General features: G+C 42.3%; 1 protein-coding gene across 1 annotated transcript in view; it reads left to right on the top strand.

Annotated features, from left to right (window-relative positions):
* pde1ca (phosphodiesterase 1C, calmodulin-dependent a) overlaps positions 1-24,294 on the top strand; it is a 184,310-nt gene that overhangs the window by 7,214 nt on the left and 152,802 nt on the right. The window contains exons 3-4 of the mRNA XM_073488855.1: positions 18,110-18,160; positions 18,292-18,451. Of these exons, the coding sequence (XP_073344956.1) occupies positions 18,110-18,160; positions 18,292-18,451 (211 nt within the window). The remainder of the gene's footprint in view (positions 1-18,109; positions 18,161-18,291; positions 18,452-24,294) is intronic.

The raw sequence follows: 24,294 nt of genomic DNA, 5'->3' as shown, positions 1-24,294 counted from the left end.
CCCGACCCTGACAGACAACAGCCGGCCGGGCCGAAGGGACCCAAGGACAGCACCCCCAGCAGCAGCCCAGACACAGCTCCCAGTGTGGAGGACCCCCCTGAGGAAACACTGGAGTTAAACCTAAAAACTAAAAACATAAGATAGGATAAAAACCCTGACAAAAGATAAGTAAATAGAGTGAACAGTTAAAAGGATAAAAAAAAAGGTAATAAATAAAATAGTACCAATGATAGATAAAACAAATAAAATTATTTAAGATTAATATCGTCTTAAAAAACAAGATAGAAGCAACAACATAAATTAAGATAGAACCACATAAGAACGTAAGAAGAATTTAAAATATTAGTTGAAAGCCTGATTGAAAAGGTGTGTCTTTAACCTTCCATAGGGGCCATAGTGGCTAAATGCTGCCTCACCGTGGGTTTGAGTTCTGGGTTTTGGTATGGATAAAAGGCCGGTGCCGGAGGACCTCAGGGTCCGCGAGGGTTGATATGGTAAAAGCAGGTCAGATAAGTAGGAGGGCGCAAGGCCGTTAAGACATTTAAAGACCAGTAAAAGAACCTTAAAATCGATCCTGAAGTGGACGGGGAGCCAATGCAGCGACTCTAAAACCGGTGTAATGTGCTCCCGCCCTCTGGTCCTCGTCAGCATGCGTGCGGCTGAGTTTTTTAATAATTGGAGATTTAAAGTACTCTTTTTGGGAAGACCAGAGAGCAGGGCATTACAGTAATCTAAGCGACAGGAAATAAAAGCATGCATTAGCACCTCCGTACTGGCCTGGGAGAGAAACGGGCAGACTCTGGCTATGTTCTTAAGATGATAAAAACCTATTTTCGTCATATTTTTGATATGTGGAATAAAATTCAGCTCAGAATCAAAAATCACGCCCAGATTTTTTTACTAATTGTGTTGGTTTAAGATCTTGTAGTTTTGGTATAAGTTTTTCTCTCTGGCCTTCAGGACCTATAACTAAAACCTCAGTTTTGTCCTGGTTGACCTGTAGGAAATTCACTGCCATCCATGACTTGATGTCTACAATGCAGTTAAAAAGGGCATCAATTTGCCCTGTGTCATCAGGAGACACGGCAATGTACAGTTGCGTATCATCAGCATAGCTATGGAAGCTGATGCCGTGTCTCCTGATGACGTCCCCAAGAGGAAGCATGTAAAGATTAAAAAGAAGTGGACCTAAAATTGACCCTTGGGGAACCCCACATCCACTTTCATGGGTTCCTGAGGAACATGTATCCATACTTACATAAAAGCATCGGTCTGTGAGATAAGAACAAAACTGGTTTAGAACATTACCAGAGCGGCCGACCAGATGTCTGAGTCTATTTAATAAAATGTGATGGTCTACTGTATCAAAAGCGGCGCTTAGATCCAGTAGAACCAACGCTGTGAGCTTTTTGTTATCTAAATTCCACCTGATGTCGTTTAAAATCTTTAAAAGTGCTGTCTCGGTACTGTGGTTTCTCCTAAAACCAGACTGATGTTTCTCTAAAATGTTATTTCTGTTTAAAAAGTCATTAACTTGTCAAAAACCAGTTTTTCTAAAATTTTACTTAAAAACGGTAAGTTGGATACGGGTTGGTAGTTATTAAAAACGTTGGGTCTAAATTGCTCTTCTTAAGAAGGGGCTTCACCACTGCCGTTTTGAAGGCGGTGGGAAAGACACCCGTCTGAAGAGAGCAATTCATGATGTTTAAAAACTGTTCCTCAAAGAATCCACAAAACGATTTTAAGAGTGATGTGGGAATTGGATCTAAAAGGCAGGTTGTTGGGTTTACTTTGGAGAAAACTCGACCAAGTGTCCTTGCATCAACCAGGGCAAAACTCTCCAGTGTTTCCTCAGGCAAGGACAACAGTTCAGGTGTGTTAACAGATAAAATTCGATGGGATAAAAGGCAGGATCTGATGTCCTTGATTTTGGTTCTGAAGTGGTCTGCAAAGTTCTTGCAAAGATCATCTGTTGGTGTCTTAAAAACTTTATTAGAATTAGTGCCTGTTAAAATATCGAAAGTGGAGAAGAGGAACCGGGGGTTGTTTTTATGGTTGGTGATGAGTTGTGAGAAATGGGAAATTCGTGCCTTTTTGACTGCATTATTGTAGGTTTTGAGTTGTTGACGTAATATCACGTAATGTCAATTTACTTTTTCTCCATCTTCTCTCAGCACTCCTGCATTTTCTTTTCAGTTCATTGATTTCATCGTTTTTTCTCCACGGAGCTATAGATTTTCTTTTTTATTGTTTTAGTAAAAGTGGAGCTACTGAGTCCAGAGTTGACTTCAGTCTACTGTTAGAATTATCAACGATAAAATCACAAGGTGCAGGTAAAATTTCAGCAGGAGTGCTCTGTAAAATCTCCCTAAAATTTGCAGCCACTTCAGAAGTTAGATAGCGCCTCCTTACAGTTCTCACCGGGGCCTCCTCTTGGTTAAAACTGGTGATGTTAACAAATACACTGTAGTGGTCAGACACAGCCAGGTCGACAACAGAGGACACACCGATGGACAGGCCATGGGTTATGACCAGGTCCAGGGTGTGTCCTTTGTTATGAGTTGGCTGCGTGACGTGCTGTTTAAAATCAAGACAATTTAAAAGATTTAAAAACTCTCTGGATATCGGATCCGAGGTATCATCAACATGTAGATTAAAATCACCAGTTATTAAAATCCTGCTTTAAGAGGTGTGAATAATTGATAAAAGTTCAGAAAATTCACTGATAAAAGAACTAGAGTGATGGGGTGGTCTATATACATTAATGCAGAGAATTGGAGGGCTGCTAAAAGTAAAGGCATGGTGCTCAAATGACATGTAACTGTTAAAAAACACTCCATTTGAGGTCAGTGAGTTATTTATGATGGATGCTGTCCTGCCTCCTCTTCTACCCTCTCTAGTAGAAAATAAAAAACTAAAATTTGGTGGGGAAGCCTCGGTGAGAACAGCAGGTGCGTCAGTGCCAAGCCATGTCTCAGTTAAAAGAAGACAGTCTAACTTATTATCTAAAATAACATCATTCATTAAAAAAGTTTTATTTAAAAGAGAGCGAACATTAAAAAGTGCTATGTTGATAGTGACAGGTGGCTTGTTGACTGGAGAGGTGGATTGTTCTGTGAGCGGTCTAAGGTTATGAAAGTTCACAGAGTGGGTATGGCAGTGTCTGATGTGCTGATGGAGTGTAATGATTACGGGAATGGGTGAAGTGTTGATGTGAATATGAGGTCCAAGTCCGGTGTTGTGTGTATGGTGGTTAGAGGTGGAACTGAATGGATAGGAGCAAGGACCTGGGGGACATCAATCGGTGGCGGACAAAGCAGCTGGTGCGGGTTTGGGGAGTGCCAGGTTGGCTGACAGCATGCGGGCACCTGCTCTGTTCAGGTGAAGCCCGTCTGGCCCAAAGAGATGTCCCCTCTCCCAGAACACGTCAAAGTTATTGACGAAGCCGACATGGTGTGAGTTGCATGCAGAGGAGAGCCAGGTGTTGAGGCTGAGCAGCCTGTTGAAGCTGCCTATCCCTCTGCCGCAGGTGGGGGTGGGGCCGGAGATAAAAACAGCCACCTGGGACTGTGAGAAGGTGTCAAAAAGGTGGGAGAAGTCTCACTTCAAAAGTTCAGACTGTTGCCTGGCGATGTCATTTGCACCTGCGTGGATGATAATCCTTTTTGCCTGCGGATGCGAGCTCAGGATGTCAGGTATTTTCCCCGTTATGTCCGTAACGGTGGCTCCGGGAAACATGGTGAACGCCCCCCTCATGCGGACGTGCCTCACAATTGAGTCCCCTATGACCAGGGTTGTGGAAGCGTCCGCTCGGTCTTCAGGGGAGCAAGCCAGCTCAGCCACTCCGCCACCCACACCAGGGCCCCGGGTGTGATCCCTCGCCTGGTGGGGGGAACGGGAGGAGTGACAGCGCACCGCGTCCCTGATGAGCCGCTTGCGCTGGGATGAGGAGCGGGACGGCGGAGGCGGACGGCCCCATGTTGGACGCCCACCTGCTGGAGGGCAGCTAGCCGTGAGTGGAGGGAAGGCTGTGGTGTCCATCAACAGGGGCATGGTGTCTGTGGCCGCAGGAACAGGTGGTGTCTCCTGGTGCAGGTCCCGGGCCGCCAGCTTCTCGCTCACAGACAGAGCCGCGTGCTTGTTAGAAAGCTGTAGGCTCGGGGGAGAAGGAGCACCGCCATGAATCCCACTCGGAGCCCTCTTCCGCCCGCGGACGACCACTTCGGTCCCGAGTGCAGAGGTGGTGTTCTATGGTGCTAACTCACCGGCCCATAAGGTCTCCAGCCAGTTGGTCAACGCCGGGAAACTGGACCTGAGGGTGATTAGCAGGGAATCCTTCCTCTGCAGCTCGTTCGACATCTGTTCAATGCCCTCGAGAAGGTCAGTGATCTTTTTGAATGCCTTATTTAGCGTTTGTTCCATCTCTCCAGGTGAGCAGGCCATCTTTTCGGCCATTTAGTCATTCAGAAAGTTGTGAGCTCTCTTGTTTGTGAGACTTTATTCCGATTCAGAATACAGCACTGATTGATACACGTTAATACCTTATTTTCATGAATTTCTTTGAATCAAATGGTGCGCGTGTTTGGGATGTTGTCAAGCTTCTTCCGGGTCCAGACTTGAGATAAACAGAATGCAAGCTAAAACATCAACTTAACCTTTCTGTTGATAGCTGTTCTTGGAGGTCTTTGGTGTTTTTTCCTTGTCATGACCATAGTTCTGCCTTGTACAACTTGTAAACATTGACACGCCTTACTGATAGGATAGGGAGGTGGCGTAACTTGTGGGTTCCTGGGATCATATGTGTCTGTGTGAGCGTGTGCATGTACAGCGAGGGGTGGGTGGGTTGACTGATTAGGAGTGAAAGGCGCTTCGGTGAATCAACAGCGCAAAACGTTAGACATCTTCAGTGAAAAATATTGATCTTTATACATTGACAGAGAAATTCCAAAAACAACTAAATGTTTATGCTCAGCTGTTGTTTCACTGTGAAATAACAACCAATCACAGCACAGCGCAAAGCAGAGTGTCCCTCCCCCATAACTGCGGCCCATCTATTGTCGCATCAACCTTTTTACAATGTTCATAGTTTCCAAAAATATGAAGCTTGTTTGTTTGTGTGCTCTGATTGATAAATGTATTATTTTAACAGTATCCCTTACTAGTTTCACCCATTGCATTGCATGGGTAAATGAATACATTGTATATTATGACAAAAAAAATTGAACCCTCGGAATTTTTTAACAGCCCCCTCGGTCAATTCATCCAGGCACAGGCCTGTTTGAAAGCCACAGTAAACAGTAGCCCATGTATTTGCTAACACTTTGATTTCTAGTTCTAGATTGTCTTTATTAACTGTCTAGATTTTCTACTTGTAAGATATGATATAATTTCCCCCTGCCTTACTGTTGGTGAGCTGTTTGTGAATTATCTATAACCATGAAGATTGCCCACTCTCTCCTTAAATATTTGTCAAAATCAGGGTCTCTGAGCAGTGATATGTTGAAACTATGGAGATAAAGAGCATGAATACTTATTACAAGTGGATGGAGTGATGTCTTGGTTAAGTCTTTATAAATGATTGATTTACTTGACATTTACATGAGAATGTTAGATATAGTGGGGCAATGTAGTGTAGTGATGAGAAATATAAAAATGATTTTGCTGTTGGCTTATTAAGTCGCTAACTGTTGTCAAGTCCAAACACCTCCATATACTATGTTATTGTTCCGGTGGATTGCCATTATATGCCTGCAGTACCTGATCAGTCTATTGCTGGATTTAGAACTGTGCAAAAATTGCCCCCAATGCTGTATTTGGAGCTTGTAAAATTACATAATGATGTGAGGAATCTGTCAAAGAAGGGGAAAACCTGTGATGCATCTGTAATTATGTGCTTCGGTCAGATTGGTATTGTAGATTGAAGTATTTAACATAATCAGTCTACTGTCGAGGTAAGTGATGGTGGAGATATGAGTTAATCAGATACAGTTTTTGGTCTTGAATTATACACTTGACTGAATTCTGGTGGCTCTAATCTATGGTCATTAGAATTGGACGTGAGGGTCTTATATCAGGATTTGATTGTTTTAAATGATAACTATTTTATTCCATTTAGTTTAGGAGCCAATTCTTAGAAAATATTATTCAGAATCATACGTCTTCAGCCATATTAGTAGAACATGGGCCGTGTACTTTTACAGTGTGTATGTGTGTTTACTGACTGCTGTCTCTATGGGAACCAGCTGAGATAGGAAAGGACCCAACATAATTTTGACTGAGGTAAACAAATAGTGTGTTGTCAGTTGTTAGGGTGCTGAGCTCAGTCATTATCACTAATGAAGTGGCCTCTATCACAGAGCGTAATCTGTCTGCACTTTATTTCTGTCTCCGCCTGATTTCAGCCATACTCCCCATCCACCAATCACTTTCTCTCATGCACACACACACACACACACACACACACACACACACACACACACACACACACACACAGACACATTAAAGGGTCACTCCACCAAATTGACACATCAATTTGATGTTTTTTTTTATTATTAAAGCCCCCTCCAGTCAAGGTTTGTTACTGTCCAACAATCAACATTCTTTCTCAAACAGAATGGGAGCATGGTTAATAATAATAATTAAGTATTTATTACCATCACAGTCAGACTGCAGTTCTTGTAGGATCAACATCACTAACATGGATAAGCGATAGCATGGACAAGCAGCATGAATATTAGCAGGGATAGTGATAGCTGTCACTCAAACAGAAGGTGTTCTTGGGTATTGTGTAGTGGGAGGTTTATTCATGGTGAAAATGTAACCTGTACTGTACATTTAGTGCCACTAGACAACTTGTCTGCTAAGCTTTCCTCTCTGCTTCGGTTGCTGATCAGACTGCTCTGGGGGCAGCTACCTTGGCTATCTCTCCTTCTCTTCCTTGAACAACTCACATACTACACATTGCCCTATAAGACATAGGGCCCAGAGCAGTGAATCACCATGAATAAACCTCCCGCTACACAATACCCAAGAACAACTTCTGAAAGCAGTGTGGCTCCTTCTAAAGGAGCCACACTGCTTTTATAACCCCGTTTGGAGGATGACATACAGGAATGGTCATAAGTTTATATACACTTGCAAAGAGCATGTATATTGTCATATACAGCAGTATAATTTAGTAGAAATGTGCTTGCGCATTTCTAGGTGTTATATGGTAATGTGACGGGTGCACGCCAGGAGGGCAGTTCTGTATATACCTGTGTGTTGACCGAGTGTTCAATAAAGTTTCAGCTAAACTGGAGAAGCCTCCTTCACAATCATTTACATGGTGTCAGAAGTGAAAGAGAGGAGCAAGAGAGGCCATGGCAAAGTTTAATCCCCCGACAAACTTCTCCTTTGACAAACCCAGTGAGTGGCCAGATTGGAAACAGCATTTTAAAAGATTCAGGACTGCGACCAAACTCAACAAAGAAGATGGTGCTGTGCAGGTGAGCAGCCTGATATACGCCATGGGCAGCGAGGCGGAGAACGTATACAGGTCGTTCGTCTTCACCGAAGATGCCCACCGTGATGCCTTCGACACAGTGGTTGGAAAGTTTGACGAGTATTTTGTACCGAGGAGGAATGTGATACACGAACGAGCGTGTTTCCATCAGCGTGTGCAGAGGCCGGGAGAGAAACTTTTATCAGGGCTCTGTATGAACTTTCTGAACATTGTGACTTTGGCACGAACAGAGAGGAAAATATCCGCGACCGGATTGTTGTGGGAATAATGGACAAAGATGTCTCCCGCAAGCTGCAGCTAACGAAGGACCTGATGCTAGTGCTGACCATAGAGACGGTCAGGCAGTCTGAAGAGGTGGCTTCACAAGTTAGCATGCAAGGAGAGGCAGCCGGCATTGTCCATGAAGTCACACACAAGCACGGGAAGTTTCAACACACCAACATGCAACAAAGTTGGACATTGGAGTAGAGTATGCAGGAACAGAAAAGCTGTGAGTGAGGTGACTGAACACACAGAGCAGCCATACTTCATGGGGGCGGTGAGAAAAGCAGACGGGTCACCAGAGCAGGAGGCCGCCGAGTTGCTGGTGGGCTCCACGCCGGTCGAATTCAAAATCGACACGGGAGCTGATGTGACCATCATCCGGGAGGAGACCTACCACTCACTCATCCCCAAAGGTCCACTGAAGCCTGCAGATATTCCACCAGACAGCCCAGGTGGAGAGCTGCAGTGCATAGGACAGATTGAGAGCACTGTGACATATAAAGGAAAGACTCACCCACTCAAAGCATGTGTCATCCATGGACACACTGTAAGTAACTTACTCAGCAGACCACTATCTGTTAAAATGAACCTGGTGAAGAGAGTGGATGAGACTGTGAGCAACAGAGGACATTCACTGGCATATGGTGAGCATGGGACATTAAAGACTGATCCTGTAAGAATACATCTGAAAGACAATGCTCAGCCATATGCTGTATACACAGCACGACGTGTACCCCTCCCCATGCTGCAAAAGGTAAAGGAGGAGCTGCAAAGGATGGAGCGAAACGGCATATGTGTTGATCTTAAGAGACTGAATGAGGCTGTTAAAAGAGAACAGTACATCCTGCCTACTACTGAGGAGATTACAGCAAAACTATGTGGGGCAACCGTCTTTTCTTCACTCGATGCTGCTAGCGGTTTCTTCCAGATACCGCTACATCCTGATAGCTGTAAGCTCACTACCTTCATAACACCATTTGGCCGTTTCAACTTCAAACGGTTACCGTTTGGAATCACCAGTGCACCAGAGATCTTTCAGAGAAAGATGATGGAGACTCTGCAGGGGCTGGAAGGCGTTGAGGTCTTCATGGACAATATCCTTCTGTATGGGGTCACAGAGGAGGAGCACGACACCCGCCTGGATAAAGTGATGCAGCGCATACAGGCAGCCGGCCTAAAGCTCAACAGAGAGAAGTGCTCCATCAAACAGGGTGAGCTGCGGTTCCTTGGGCACCTCATCGATCGGTCCGGGATCTGGCCCGACCCAGACAAGGTGGAAGCTATTCGGCAGATGTCTCCACCAGCAAATGTACAGGAGTTGAAGAGGATTCTGGGAATGATAAACTATCTTTGAAGATTCATCTCAAACCTCTCAACAGTGGGACAGCCGCTGTATGAGCTCCTGAAAAATAAGACTGCATGGACCTGGAGTCATGCACAACAAACCGCCTTTGAGCATATTAAAGAACTATTAACAACTGCACCAGTACTCGCCTACTACGACGTGAGCAAACCTACTGCAGTGTTGACTGATGCTAGTAGTTATGGACTGGGGGGTGTGCCACTTCAACTCTATGGTGAGCAGTGGAAACCTGTTGCATATTGCTCCAGACGCCTTACTGAAGCTGAAACACGTTACGCCCAGATTGAAAAAGAAGCTCTGGCGGGCGTGTGGGCATGTGAGAAGTTTTATAGATACCTATGTGGACTGGAACAGTTCAAGTTAGTAACTGACCACAAGCCACTCGTGCCTCTCATCAACAGCCGCAGCCTGGACAATGTACCTCTGCAATGTCAGCGGCTTCTCATGAGGCTCATGAGATTCAACCCAGTAGCAGAGTATGCTCCAGGAAAAACCCTGATTGTCGCAGACACACTGTCACGCAGCCCGCTGACCAGCACATGCACTGAGACTGACACACACAGTGAGGTGACATGCTATCTAGCGAGTGTTGTGGAAGCGATCCCTGCATCCAAAAGCAAGATGGATGAAATCAAGATGGCGACAGCAGCTGACACAGAACTACTGTCGGTCATGAAGCTTGTAAAGAGAGGATAGCCTGAACACATTAGTAAAGTTCCCATGGATGCATATGTTCAAGTGAAATCAGAGCTGTCAGAACATGATGGCCTGATTTTAAGAGGAAGCAGGATTGTCATGCCAAGGTCAATGAGAGGTGAGACCCTTCAGAAAATACATGACGGACACCAGGGCCTGAGCAAATGCAGAGAGAGAGCGTGTTCATCAGTGTGGTGGCCTGGACTCTCTGCTGAGATAAACAGACTTGTGACCTCATGTCAGGTGTGCCGCGAACTGAAAAGAACGCAACAAAAGGAACCTCTCATCTCCACACCACTTCCTGAGAGACCCTGGAAGAGAATTGCAATGGACCTGTGTGAGCATGAACACCAAAACTATTTGGTAATCTCAGACTATTACACCAGATTCATAGAAATACTGCACCTGCCCTCAACGACAAGCAGAAAATTCTCAAGCAAAAAGATTCCGTGATGGCTTTAATGGCTTATAGGTCCACCCCCTGCTCAACCACAGGCTTCAGCCCAGCTGAACTGCTTATGGGGAGGAAAATTAGGACAACACTCCCGACTTTGGGAAAAAATCTTATCCCAAAATGGCCCAGCATGATGGCGGTGATGGACAAGGACAGGAAGGAACAGGCTATACAGGCTCACTATTTCAACCGTCGCCATGGAGCCAGACCTTTACCTGCCCTTCGACCAGGTGATGTTGTACTCTCCAAGTTAGACCACGAAAGGTCATGGTCTTTGCCAGCAGTGGTCGCAGGTGAGAGCACCACCCCAAGATCTTTCGTCATCAGGACACAGCATGGAGCGGAGCTACGGCGGAACCGCCGCCACCTGCAACCAGAGCTGGTACCCCAGCCCATTCCAGCAAAGCCTGGAGACACTACAGGGACAGACACCCACTCTGACAGACCAAATATGTTAGAGACTGTTCCTGTCTGCCAGAGTGAAGCTGCACTCCCAAACCCTCTCTCCAGCCAGACTGTGACCAGATCTAGACGGGTTTGCAAACCAGTAAACAGGCTCGACCTGTAAACAAAGTGCAGGACACATGGCCTTTGGTGGGGTGTGAAAAAAAAAAAAAGGGGGAAAAGAAAACAAGGAAAAGTTGTGTTGTCACTGAGGTTGATAATGTTGTTTTGTGCATACAGATGTTCATAATGTTAAGTGCAGCTAAGATAAGTCATTTCTCTATTATGGTGTTTGTTCTACACTGTGGTAAACAACAAAAGAAAAGGGGGAGATGTCATATACGGCATTATAATTGTATAGTAGAGAATGTGCTTGCGCATTTCTAGGTGTTATACGGTAATGTGACGGGTGCCCGCCAGGAGGGCAGTTCTGTATATACCTGCGTGTTGACCGAGTGTTCAATAAAGTTTCAGCTAAACTGGAGAAGCCTCCTTCACAATCATTTACATATATCACAGCAGTCTTGAGTTCAAATTATTTCTACAACTCTCATTTTTCTGTGATGAATGAGTGGAACACATTTGTCACAAGAAAACATTCATGAAGTTTGGTTCAAATGTGAATTCATCATAGGTCTTCTGAAAATGTGACCAAATATGCTGGGTCAAAAATATACAGTAAATCTAATATTTGATTAAATGTCTCTTGTCCATTTTTGCCTCAGTTAGGTGCTTCTGATAACCATCCACAACCTTCTGGTAGTCCTCTGACTGAATTGTTAGCCACTCCTCTTGACAGAATCGGTGAGGTGCAACTAAATTTGTTAGCTTCCTGGCATGGACTTTTTCTCAATGGTGTTCAGGTCAGGACTTTGGAAAAGGCCATTCCAAATCCTCAATTATAGCCTGATTTAGTCATTCTTTTACCACTTTTGATATGTTTGGGATCATTGTCCTGTTGGAACACCCAACTGCACCCAAGACCCAATCTTCTGGCTGATGATTTTAGGTTTTCCTGGGGGATTTGGAGATAATCCTCCTTCTTCATTATTCCATTTACTTTCTTTAGAGCACAAGATCCACTGGCAGCAAAACAGCCCCACAGCATAATACTACCACCACCATGCTTCATAGTAGGTATGGCATTCTTGGAGTTAAAGGCCCTACCTTCTCACTTTCAAACATATTCCTGCTAATTGTGTCCAAACAACTCAGTTTTTGTTTCATCTGACCAGAGTTTTCCTCCGCAAGGCTTTTTCCTTGTCCTAGTAAAGCAGCAAACTGCTGTTGAACTTTAAGGTGCCACGACTGGAGCAAGGGATTCTTTCTTGCATGGCAGCATCTCAGCCCATGGCAATGCAAAACACACTTGACTGTGGACACTGACACCTGTCTTCCAGCAGCTTCTAATTCATCACAAACTTGTTTTTTGGTGGTTCTTTGGTTGACTCTTGGCCATCCTGACCAATTTTCTCAGCAGGAAGTGATTTGCATTTTTCTCCTGATCGTGGCAGTGACACAACAACACTTTATACTTACAAATAGTTGTTTGCACAGTTGATCTTGGGAACTATAACTGCTTTGAAATGGCTCAAAGTGACTTTCCTGACTTATACAAATCAATAATGCGCTCTTTCAGATCATTGCTGAGGTGCTTACACTTTTCCATTGTAGTGTTTGTGACTGAGTCTCATGGGTGTATCAAACAAGCCCAATTACAATGGGCCCAGAAAAGTCATCAGCCGTCATCAGTCACAATCACAATCACAGTTAAGAGGCCATGCTACAAAGCAAATTTGATTGACAAAACTTTCTATAATCACCAAAAGTGATCATTCAAGTTGTCGTATGGTTATAGATATGTTTACATTTTCAGAAGATATACTGTATATTAAATTTGTCATTGAACCAAACTCCATGAATGTTTTTTATGACAAAGTAATATGTGTTCCACTCATTTCATCACAGAAAAATTACAGTTGTAGAAGTCATTGGAACTCAAGACTGCCATGATATACATTTTCATATATGTGTATGTAAACTTTTGGCCACGAAAATGTATGTATGTATGTGTATATATATATATATATATATATATATATACACACACACACACACACACACACACACACACACACACACACATATATATTTATATATTAATTGCATGATCGTCCATAGTTAACTCACGATTAATCACAAATTAAACGGACATTTTCTATTTGTTCTAAATGTTAGGGATATTTTAAGTTTTAAATACTCTTACCAACATGGGAGTGCTTTATGCAAATGTATGTATATTTTTATTGCAACAATCCAAAACAACGACAAGTACTGTCCATTATATTCTCCAGGATAACCTCAAAGGTACTGCATGCTCAAAAAATAAAACTCAAGCCCAACAAGCAACAACAGAGGGGCATATTGACCTGAATGTAACATACCTTAGTAATACTAACACAATGCAGTGCCAAGCAACAGCTGCAAGCTGTAGCCACCCATTTAGCTATCACTGTTGAAAGTTTGTCGCATGTAGAGTTGTCCAGGTGTTGGCCAGCAAGTGGTATTTAAGACTGCACATACTCCAGTGGTAACTCAGTTCACATCGACATTAAATGCAAATAACTTTGTTCTTTTTTGAGAAAACCCTCTGGCAGGGCTTTGAAGCTGAACTTGCCATTCAAAAGACATTTTTCTTTATCCAGTTCTGCTCAAGAAGGTTTGTTTCTGCATGCCATCCACAACGTTACTGCTGCATTGCTTCCTTTTTTTCCAAACTAAAGAACGGGCTGAGGGTCATAACGTGCGTGCATTTATCGTGCGTGAAAATCTTTTATGGCGTTGGAATATGGAAAAAACATAATGGACAAAACAAGTGAGTTTCTAATTTGCAAGCGTGTTTAATTCAAATATTATTTAGAAATCAAATTACTCCCTTTTAAGTAGAGGCCAGTACTCTTTTCACTAAAAAGGAATATATAGTAATCAGCAAAAGAGCATTAACGATCCTCTTTCTTCCATAACATGACCGTTGACAATTAAACTTTGCAACACATGCTGTCCTCTGACTGTTTTGGCTCATTCGGCTCATCCTCTTGTCCCTTCTGGTTCTTGTCCTGACTCTTGGCTTTTGCTCATCACCCTCCGGGCTCTATGACAGAAAGCCCACCTGCTTGGCCATGTGGCCAACAGGCATTTATGATGTGGTATAATATAACCATATAACCATAAGTAAGTAGTTGGTGGTAAATGACAACTGGTAATAATTGCTGTGTTGTTAAAAAGAAGAATCAAGTGTGAAGAAGTTATAATGGATGGTTAAAATATGTATTATTCTGCATCAGTTGATTGAATGTGCACTCATCAGTTGAATAATCCACAAGTGAAAATGTAACCAAAGATACAAGAAGAGGATCCTGTAATCAAATGCTGTATACAACACGTTTATTACTTTTAAAGCTGTTATTATTTTAAAAGAAATGCAGTCAGTAAAGCAGTGGAACATATCAAGGAGGAGACTTAGAGTTAAAAAAACGGCTAGTTCGAGGTCGCGAAGTTGCAGCACGGTAGATAAGACATGCAGGGGAAGTCCAGGATACCAGCTGCAAAGGGACTTCAAAGCGTATCCCCGGTGAGGAGGCGGTCTTGATGAATCTTGGCATGGGTGGGCACATGTTTAGCCTCGTGCAGGGAAATACCCGAGTCAGCAAAATTCAATACATAGACAAAGGAAAGAGCAAGGATTGGATAAGCCATGGGGCCTAACCCACATCTTAGTGAATATAAGGAGGATATTTTGTATTGAGAATTCGGGTCTTTTTTCATGGGCTTTTTTTTAATTGTTGACAATTAAACATTACTGTACTCAGCTTTTGAGAACTCCTGGGCCCAGTATTTCAAAAGTGATCTGACAGGATTATCCTGGTCGGATTGGATTAAATCTAGATCTGATCTGAAAACTGGGTATTTCAACACAGATCCAGAGAATCCTGATCCTGAAGATCAGGATTCAGCTCTGGTAATCCAATCCTCCCTTGAATCCAGATAAAAGGCTGGATTTGGGTATTTCAAAACGCAAGGCAGATATCTGGATCAACTTGATACCAAAATTTCAGGATCACTTGAATCCCACCTCAGAGGTGGATTTGACTTGGATTGACAAAGTCTCAGCTCCACTTCTCCTAGATATTGTTACTCAAGATGTTCATTACACTTTATCTAAAGTGTTAGTGTTTTACTTTTAACAAATAATTAAAGTAATTGTAAGAAATTTAAAGCATAGTAAAATATTTTTGACCACACTTTCTGAAACTGCTGTAAATAAAAGTAACAATTACAGACCTATTTCTCAAATTCTAGTTCACCAAACATTGTAACTTGCATGTACCAAAACATCAGAGAAAGACAACAGGAATGCAGGATCCAAACAAAGTTAAATTCCAATAAAACAAAGACATTTCAAATAATGTGGCCACTAACTAAAACAGGGACCTAACCCATCTCAGAGGTTAGAAGTGAGCTGTTTCTCCAATAGCTTTAGTTTCAATTCCGTTTTTTCTTTGCTGAAGCAGCATCAGCTTTATTTGTTCGTTGGCCAGTTCAATTTGTTTGACCGCCCTCTCGGTCTCCATTTTGAGGAGCTTTTCATAGGCATCCTCATCACCAGCATGCCTCTTCCGTCTCCGTCTCTAATAATGCACTTTTAAAATGTTTGGATATAGCTTGAATGTGATTTTAAAACATGCAGCAATTTATTTCAATAAGTGTTTGTGTACACACTGATTATTTTACTTCATCAAATCAGATCCTTTTATAAATGACCATAATTATGTTAAGTGAGAGCCTTCTATATACGGGAGAGAAATTAGGATGAAAAAATGTTTCTAATTGTGTCACTGACCAAGGTATATACCATGAAAGTAATGCTATTACAATTTTGAGCAGTTTCAAGCACTTTATTCAAACTCCAATTACTTGAAAACCTTAAATGTATCAATACAATTAAAGCATTTCCAAAGATTTCCAGCACTCGCCCTTTTGTAGCTGAGTGGTCCATGGCTGTGAGTGGCTCTGAAAGTAGAAGGTGTATGAGTATCTTAATCCACAATCCCAAATTGTGTTTATGTAAACAAAAACATGATATCATCACCAGCTATAGCATTCTGACACTTCTAAACAAACCGTATAGTTAATACTCATACTGTGTAGCGTTATGTTTTCTAAGTACTGCAGCAGGTCTGTACACATGTAGCCTATTTATAAATCTGCTGTGTTGCCAATGACGTGACGCTAATGATAGCCCGCTAGCTGCTTAACACACAAGTCAATGGAGCCGGGTTAGCTCCCGTTAGCACGGCCGCGGCTCAATTAGAGATCGCTACGGCCTGGTTTTAATAAGGTGACAATTCAAATAGTTGGCTTGCATGATATGTTGGTTGGCGTTCGTATGGTCTTAAAACCGCTACACATTAGACGACGGTAAATTTACACTTTTGACGTGAATATCGCGCTCTCAGCTACTCCTTTCGTGAAGTAGTCCGCCATGTTTCAGATCCCGGAGGCGGAGACTTGAGATTTGGAAATCCGTATCCGGCCAGGTCGGGATCACGGTGATCCACCCTGCCAGTGTTTTGAAATACTCAGATAAAGTCAGCAGGATCACCGTGATCCATGACTGAGAAAAGGAGGATTTCATTATCCGGATTACTCTGATCCAGATTACAAGTTTTGAAATACTGGGCCCTGGAGATTATTTCCTTTTTTATTGGTGACTTTTTGAACTCTGAAAAACCTTTTGAACAAACGGAGAATAAAAAGTCGATACACGACAACGGGTGTTGGCTTTTGTTTTTCACTTTTAACTGAAAACTAAACAAAGCTCCAGAATGAACTCAGAACTGAGAAAAAAACACTGCAAAGATTCCTAAAAGCCAGAAGCCACAATAATCATTTGTTGTAAATGCTGAGTCAGCCTTCACAGTATATGTTCTTCTACTTTTTTCCCGGTCTGATTTTTCAGCCGCTAACTTCCACATTGTTTAACGTATTCACTCCATTCAAATATTCAAATATTAATCTCAATTAGGACATTATTGCTATTACTTTTCTGATTGATATCATTCATAATTTCCAAGATATTCAAAGTTTTTTGGCCATTTTTTCCCATTCAAGTGAATGGACAGAATGTTCAAAAATCCCACATTTTTTCAAGCATTTTCAAAACCTATTTACTCATTCACACTTCCAGATAGAAATTCAATTCAAACTTTAGTATTATTGAACTTTAAACTCAGAGGAAAAATATCCGGAGGCAGGCAAACACATCCACTTTTCTGAACTGCTCCACTAGCCACCTTTTTGACAATACACACATAAGAAATTGCACAAAGTGCTCAGGAGACTCATGCTGTTTCAACCATATCATTATTTAAGTGATAACAGTTACTGTCTTTGAGGGAGAAGCATGATAATGTGAGGTGAGCCTCAGCTAAAATCACTAGTAAATCAACTCTCTGTCTGTTACTACTACCAACATAGCTACCATGGCAACCGATAACAATTGGGCCAACACAGAGACAGAATGATCAGTGAGCCAGTTTAAAATACACAGTGGCACACACACTCACAAATGAAGTCAAATATGCATGTGTAAGCGTGCACACATGACCACACACACACACACACACACACACAGAAACATAGTTTATTTTCCAACATTTTAACTATATTCAACTATTATCTTTTCATTCATTAAAGCCAGAAACTCCATTTAAATATTTTAATGTTCCCAATCTTTGATACGTTATGACATTTATTAAACGTTTCAGTCCCATTTAGAGTATTTGACTGATTCTCACTGTAACATCTCTTCATACTCCATCAGCTGCTTCTCAACACAAATTCAAGCTAGCATTGCAGTTTGGCTCATCACTATTAAGATGCTTCATTCTCTTAAGATGCACCTTCAAATAAATTAAAGCCACCAATTGAGACCAATTTGGCCTTAGCTTTACAACAAACCCTACATTTTTTTCACATTTTTTAATATATTCTGGGCATTATTTAAAGTTATCAAAGCCAGCAATACGCATATAGCGGCAGCTTTTCAAGAAACCTGAAAATTTTCCACATTATTCAAACGTCATTGACAATATTCAAAGGTTTTAATTTGGCATCAGCTTTTCAATAGCCAGCATTCACAACTGCAGGTTCTTCAGAACTTGCCTTCTCTAGTTTTATATGTGTTGTATTGTGTTTGTGTTGTGTTTGTACATAATTAAATTGTGTTGTGTATGTAATTAAAATTTTTAAAAAAACAAAAAAAAGTATGTATATTACCAAGGACCATGTAAAACAATAAAAAATTAAATTCTTCTCTTTATAGTTGCCAATGAGACGGGGGAAAGCAAGCACCATCCACTGGCCCGCTTTGCACGTGAGTTCATCAAAGTTGACCATTTTCCCCAAGTTCAACTTTGGAAATTCAGTTATCATGAAATTTTTTATAGAAGAAGATGTGATGTAGTGGTGTGGTTAAAGATGGTTGTTTGTATGAAAATTGTCCAGGCTCAAGGTCACAGAATGCACTATGCACTGCTGTCACAACCTGCACTGGCATTGGTGATCACAAAGGAATTTGGCTGGACCCTCGGAGCACCGAAGAGATTCTGGCTGATGAGCTACCAAACCCTGTTGAACCTGACGCCATGGAGAAGACTGCTATCAGGTCACATGTGCACACAGCAAAAACACATGCAGAAATTCCTCAAGGAACATGAAGTACAAAATATACTGGCCTTTATTTCTCCTTACAGTTATTTATAGTGTATCTCACTGTAAAATATTTACACTGTATGTAACTACAATGGTCCAACAAAAGGCCACGATTCGTACTGATGTCTAGATTTTCAGCTTTATTTCTCCTCCTCCACCGACGATACAAAATCGTAGAACACCGTGAAAACTATAAGTAAAAGCATAAGAGTTCATGAGTCCATTGAAGCTAATGCTAACACAATGTGAATAAACAAACACATGACAAGGATACTGTATGCTCAAGCATATTGTAAACAACCAAGAAATGAAATACAGATAAAACAAAAGCACAATTACCGTTTGCGCCTCTTGAACACAGTGTGAATAACTCTGACCATGTGCCATAACCTCCTGCTTCCATGTCTGTGGTCCCGCTTCTGCTTCTGACCCACAATCCCACAGTTCACCCTCAAAACCAGACCAGGGTCATGTGACCATGCACTTTCAAAATAAAATGTCCTCACCTGAAGGTTTTGAAATCACAACTGAAATCATTTAGTATCACATTTTTACACAACATAAATTCTTTTTAATTCCCTTATTTATTGTCATGAATTTATGTCTATTTATTAACCTTTTTAAACACTTCATGAACTTAAACCTATTTATGTATCTTTGCAACATGTGTACATAGATTTACACAATGAAATCTGTCTCACAGACAGTTACACTCCCACCAAATTACTATGATTTATGATCACCTTTGACCCTGAATAAATCTAGTAATTTCTCAAACAATACACAATACCTGGTATAAGAGAAGAACTCTGAGATCAATAATGGTGTTAGTAACCCTCAACACATGTATGTGTTACAGGAACTATGGAAATACATTTAATTACTTTCCACTAACACAACAAGTTTATGAATAGGACGCTCAATAATGGATGGATTAATGAGCCTTTGACCTTCCTTTCCTAATTTTTTGTTACCTATTTGTATGGCGGCTTTCCGCACCAGACCATCATCATCTGTACAAACATTTAGTACTTTTCCCAGTCTCCATTCATTGCGGGGAGTCCCCTCTTCTCTGAGAATAACAACATCTCCAATCTTTACATTGCGTCGTGGAGAATGCCACCTTTGCCTTAGAGTGATGTTTGCCAGATATTCTTTCTTCCACCTACACCAGAATTGTTCTGTCAAATATTGTACTCTGCGCCACCTTTTCTTGGCGTACAGATCTTCTGCCACAAATTTTCCTGGGGGAGGCAGAGGAACAGAGGTTTTCATGGTGAGCAAATGATTTGGTGTAAGTGGCTCCTCACCTTTAGGATCACTGATGCTGTCAATAGTGAGTGGGCGGCTGTTTATTATTGACATGGCTTCATAGAAAAATGTTCTCAAAGAAGCATCATCCAACCTCCCAGCACTCTTTGAGAGAACCCAAGTCATAACACTCCTCACTGTCCTAATCTGCCGTTCCCATACACCTCCCATGTGACCAGCATCAGGTACATTCATTACAAGGTCACACTGTTTCTCTGCTAAATAAGCTACCAGTCTGTCTTTGTCCACCTCTTTTAGAGTCTTTGAGAGTTCATTCTTAGCTCCTACAAAATTTGTCCCTTGATCTGATCTGATCTCTCTTACAGCTCCTCTGATAGCTATAAAACATCGCAAAGCGTTAATGAAGGCATCTGTTGTTAGATCTTCAAGCATTTCTATGTGGATGGCTCTTGATGAAAAACAAGTGAATATCAGGCCATATCTCTTACTTTCCTTCCGACCCTGCTTTGTTGGAAAGGGTCCAAAACAGTCCATCCCACAGAATGAGAATGGTGGTGATGGGTCAATACGATTCACAGGCAGATCAGCCATTTTTTGTGCCTCTGTTGGCCTGCGAGCTCTTCTGCATGGGACACATTGTTTGATGTGATTTGCCACAACCTTACTGCCACCAACAACCCAGTAGCCATTTGCTCTCAGTTCTTTGAGGGTTTGACCTCTGCCTTGATGCTGAGTTTTCTCATGACAGTAGTCCAAGATCAGGCGTGTGACTACACCATCTTTTGGCAGGATGACAGGATGTTTCAGGTCAAGAGGTAAGGAAGCTGCTTTTAATCTCCCTCCCACCCTGATAATAGCCTCTTGCAACACTGGGTCAAGCTGAAACAACTGATTATTATGTGACAGTTTTCCCTGCCTAAGCTTCTGCATCTCCTCTTTAAAGGCGTCTTTCTGTGCTAACCTCACAAGGACTAAACCCGCCTTTCTCCTGTCCTCAACTGTTATGAGCTCTGATGATTTGTCTTTTTGTGCTAGCCGTAGGATCCGAGCCACTACGTTCAATGCAGTATGCCACTTAGAGAATCGTTCAAATCTCTCCAGGAAATTCTCTTCCTTGACTACATTGATCTGCAGTGCTTGTGTTGTTTTTACCTCTGGATCTCCTACCATAAGCTCTGGAGTGGTTTTTGGTGTGTCAATTTCTCTCTCCCAGAGGAATTTTGGTCCAGTAAACCAGTTGGAATTGATCAAGTCTGCCACCTTGAGGCCTCTGGAGGCATGATCAGCCGGATTTTGATCAGTATCAATGTGATACCACTGGGCTGGATCGGTTGTGTCTCTGATTCTCTGGACTCTATTTGAGACAAAGACGTGAAACCTGCGGGCTTCATTAGCAATGTAGCCTAGAACTACTTTTGAGTCAGTCCAAAAGTATTCTTGGTCAATTTTGAGTTCCAGCTCCTCTTTTAACATGCTACTGACTGCTGAGGACACCACGGCAGCTGTCAACTCAAGTCTTGGTATGGTTACAACTTTGGTGGGAGCGACTCTGGCTTTGCCTATGATTAATGAGCAATGAACTCCATCTTCACTCACCACTCGGATGTACGAACACTGACCGTACCCATAGCTACTCGCATCTGAGAAGTGATGCAACTCGACTCTTTGAACCTTTCCTAAGGCTTCAGGAGCAAAGCATCTTGGGATTTTTCCACTGTGGCTGTAAGTCTTTGGGCAGTGGTTCATCCCATGCTATGCCCTTTTGACACATTTCTTGTAGCACTTTCTTTCCCAATAGGAGGAAGGGAGCAAGAAAGCCTAGGGGGTCAAACACAGAGGCTACAATTGAAAGTATTCCTCTCCGTGTTGCTGGTTTCTCATCCAGGGATACACTGAAAGAGAAAGTGTCACAGTTCACATTCCACTTTACTCCCAACACAGTCTGAATAGGGAGATCTCCGTGACTGAGATTTACATCATGAACTCCACTAGCTCGTTCACAGTCCGGAATTGATTCTAAGACTTCCCTGTTGTTGGAGACAAACTTGTGGAGATGTAGTTTCCCCTTTGCACACACATTTTGTGTCTCTTTCACTAATTTGATGGCTTTATCTGCTGATTCTACACTGATGAGGCCATCATCAACATAAAAATTCTTCTTAATGAAGTTGGCCGCAGATGGATGCTCTTTTTCATTTTCATTTGCTAAGAACTTCATACCATAATTTGCACATCCAGGAGAGGACGCTGCCCCAAAGAGGTGGACCTTCATGCGATATTCTTTTGGCTCTGAATTGGTATCCCCCCGTTCCCACCAAAGAAACCGCAAGTAATTTCTGTCCTCTCTGCTCACATGAAATCTATGAAACATTTTCTCTACATCGCAGATGATTGCAACTGGATGTTTGCGGAATCTACAGAGCACCCCTGTCAGACCATTGGTGAGGTCAGGTCCAGTCAGTAAGTGGTCGTTTAGAGCTGTGCCCTCATACTTGGCAGAACAATCAAACACAACTCTAATTTTTTCAGGTTTCCTTGGGTGATAAACCCCTTGATGTGGAATGTACCACACATTTCCATCCTTGGGCGGGTCTTTGGCTCTCTCTGCTTCACCACCTTCGATGACACCTGCCATGAATCTAACATAGTCCTCCTTGAATTTGGGATCTCTCTCAAGTTTCCCTTTCAGGTACTTCAGTCGCACCAGAGCGAGTCGCTTATTTTCTGGTAGATGAGGACGTGTTTTAAAGGGAAGTGGCATTTCCAGGTGTCCATCTGAGTTCTGCTGTATTGTTTGATTCAGGATTTGCATGAACTGAATATTATCTTGTGATATGGTCTTTTCCCCATAGCTTGTGTCTTTAAAATCAGATTCAAGGACTCTGATAACAGCAGCTGGTGTTAATGACGGAAGTTCTTTGATGGACACACGATGGCAAAGACCTGTCACCTCTGTTGACTTAGCAACCTTTGGTGAGCTGCCAACAATGCTCCATCCTAAGTCAGTCCTAATGGCATATGGCTCTTCTTCACCACCTGTAATAACATGCCGTGGTGCGAATGCTCTACAACAGTCATAGCCTATTAAGAGTCCAACTTCACAATCTAACAACTCTGGTATGTCCTGTGCTATAACATTCAGGTGTTTCCATCTCTTAGCTGTTGCAGGAGTAGGAATGTGTGAGCGTTCAAGTGGGATGAAATCTCTGGTGTATGCAGGTGGCAAGTTAATAAAGCTATGTGAGGAAAACCCTCTAACTCTAAGACCACTAACCTTCTTACTCTGAACAATGGAATCTTTTCCCATCATAGTGGTAAGCTTTAACTTGACTGGCTCTAAACCTGAACCTATCTTCTCACATACCTCTTTGTCCACAAAAGTGGTGCTACTCTGAGTATCTAACAAAGCATATACTAATGTCTCTGTTTCAGGGGTTGTGACTGATGAAGGCCACACAGGTACTATCATGGATGTGCTCCCACTATCACCTTTGTCTACAGAGCAAGAAAGTGAAGATGAATTTTCTTCTGCCTGCACAGCATGAGAAGATGTGTCTGGAGCAGTGTTGCGGTACTCATGCAACGGTGTTGGATGGTGTTTTTTGCATATACTACAGGTTGCTTTGTTTCTGCAGTCCTTTGAGTTGTGTCCTTTCTTAAGACAGCCAAAACACAGGTTTTTGTCCAGTATGAATCTTTTCTTTTCTTCAGCTGACTTATTAGCAAATGTCTGGCATTTGTGGATGGAGTGAGTTTCGCTACAGTACATGCATTTAACTGGACTTGAAGAACTGAATAGCATGTTCACTCTCTTTGATTCATTTGCATCTCTTGTGCTGTTCTCCACAGCGCCTTGTGTTCTCATCACTGTGTTGTATTTTTCTGATTCTTTTGTGTTTGTGATGAACACATTGGCTTTTGGCCGCTTTGTGTCTCTGGGTGGCCTTTCTTCAGATGACTTCAAGGCATAAAGGGATGTTACAGGGTTGCATGCTACATCTGCCTCATGAGCCAAAAACTTGGCAAACTCTTTGAAGCTGGGATATTCATGTGTTTCCTGCAATTGTTTTGTTACATGTCGATTCCAGCGAGCTGTCACCCAATCAGGGAGTTTTTGTAGCATCCTCTGATTTTCTTCACAATCATTTAATACTTGAAGACCTTTAATGTGTGGCATGGCATTGCTGCAGGCAGTCAGAAAATCACTGTATCATCTGAGTTGAAGAGAGTCACGTGAACTAATCTTTGGCCAGTTATTCAATTTTTCTCTGTATGCACGCTGGATTACAAAGGGATGGCCGTAGCGAGCATTCAGTGCCTCCCATGCTTGGTTGTAAGCTTCTTCATCCTTCCTGTAGAAGTTTCCTTCCAGCACTGACCGTGCTTCACCGCTGATGTACTTCTGAAGGTAAAACAATCTGTCAGCTGGATTTGTGCATCTCCGTTCTATGAGTGCCTTGAAACTAGTGCTCCACTCTATGAACTTGAGTGGGTCTCCTGAGAAGACTGAGGGCTCGGGTGCTG

The sequence above is a fragment of the Pagrus major genome, chromosome 19 (genome assembly GCF_040436345.1).
Source record: "Pagrus major chromosome 19, Pma_NU_1.0".
NCBI classification, from domain to species: Eukaryota; Metazoa; Chordata; class Actinopteri; order Spariformes; family Sparidae; genus Pagrus; species Pagrus major.
The sequence above is the reverse complement of the archived record's forward strand: the minus strand, read 5'-3'. Positions and strand labels throughout refer to the sequence as shown.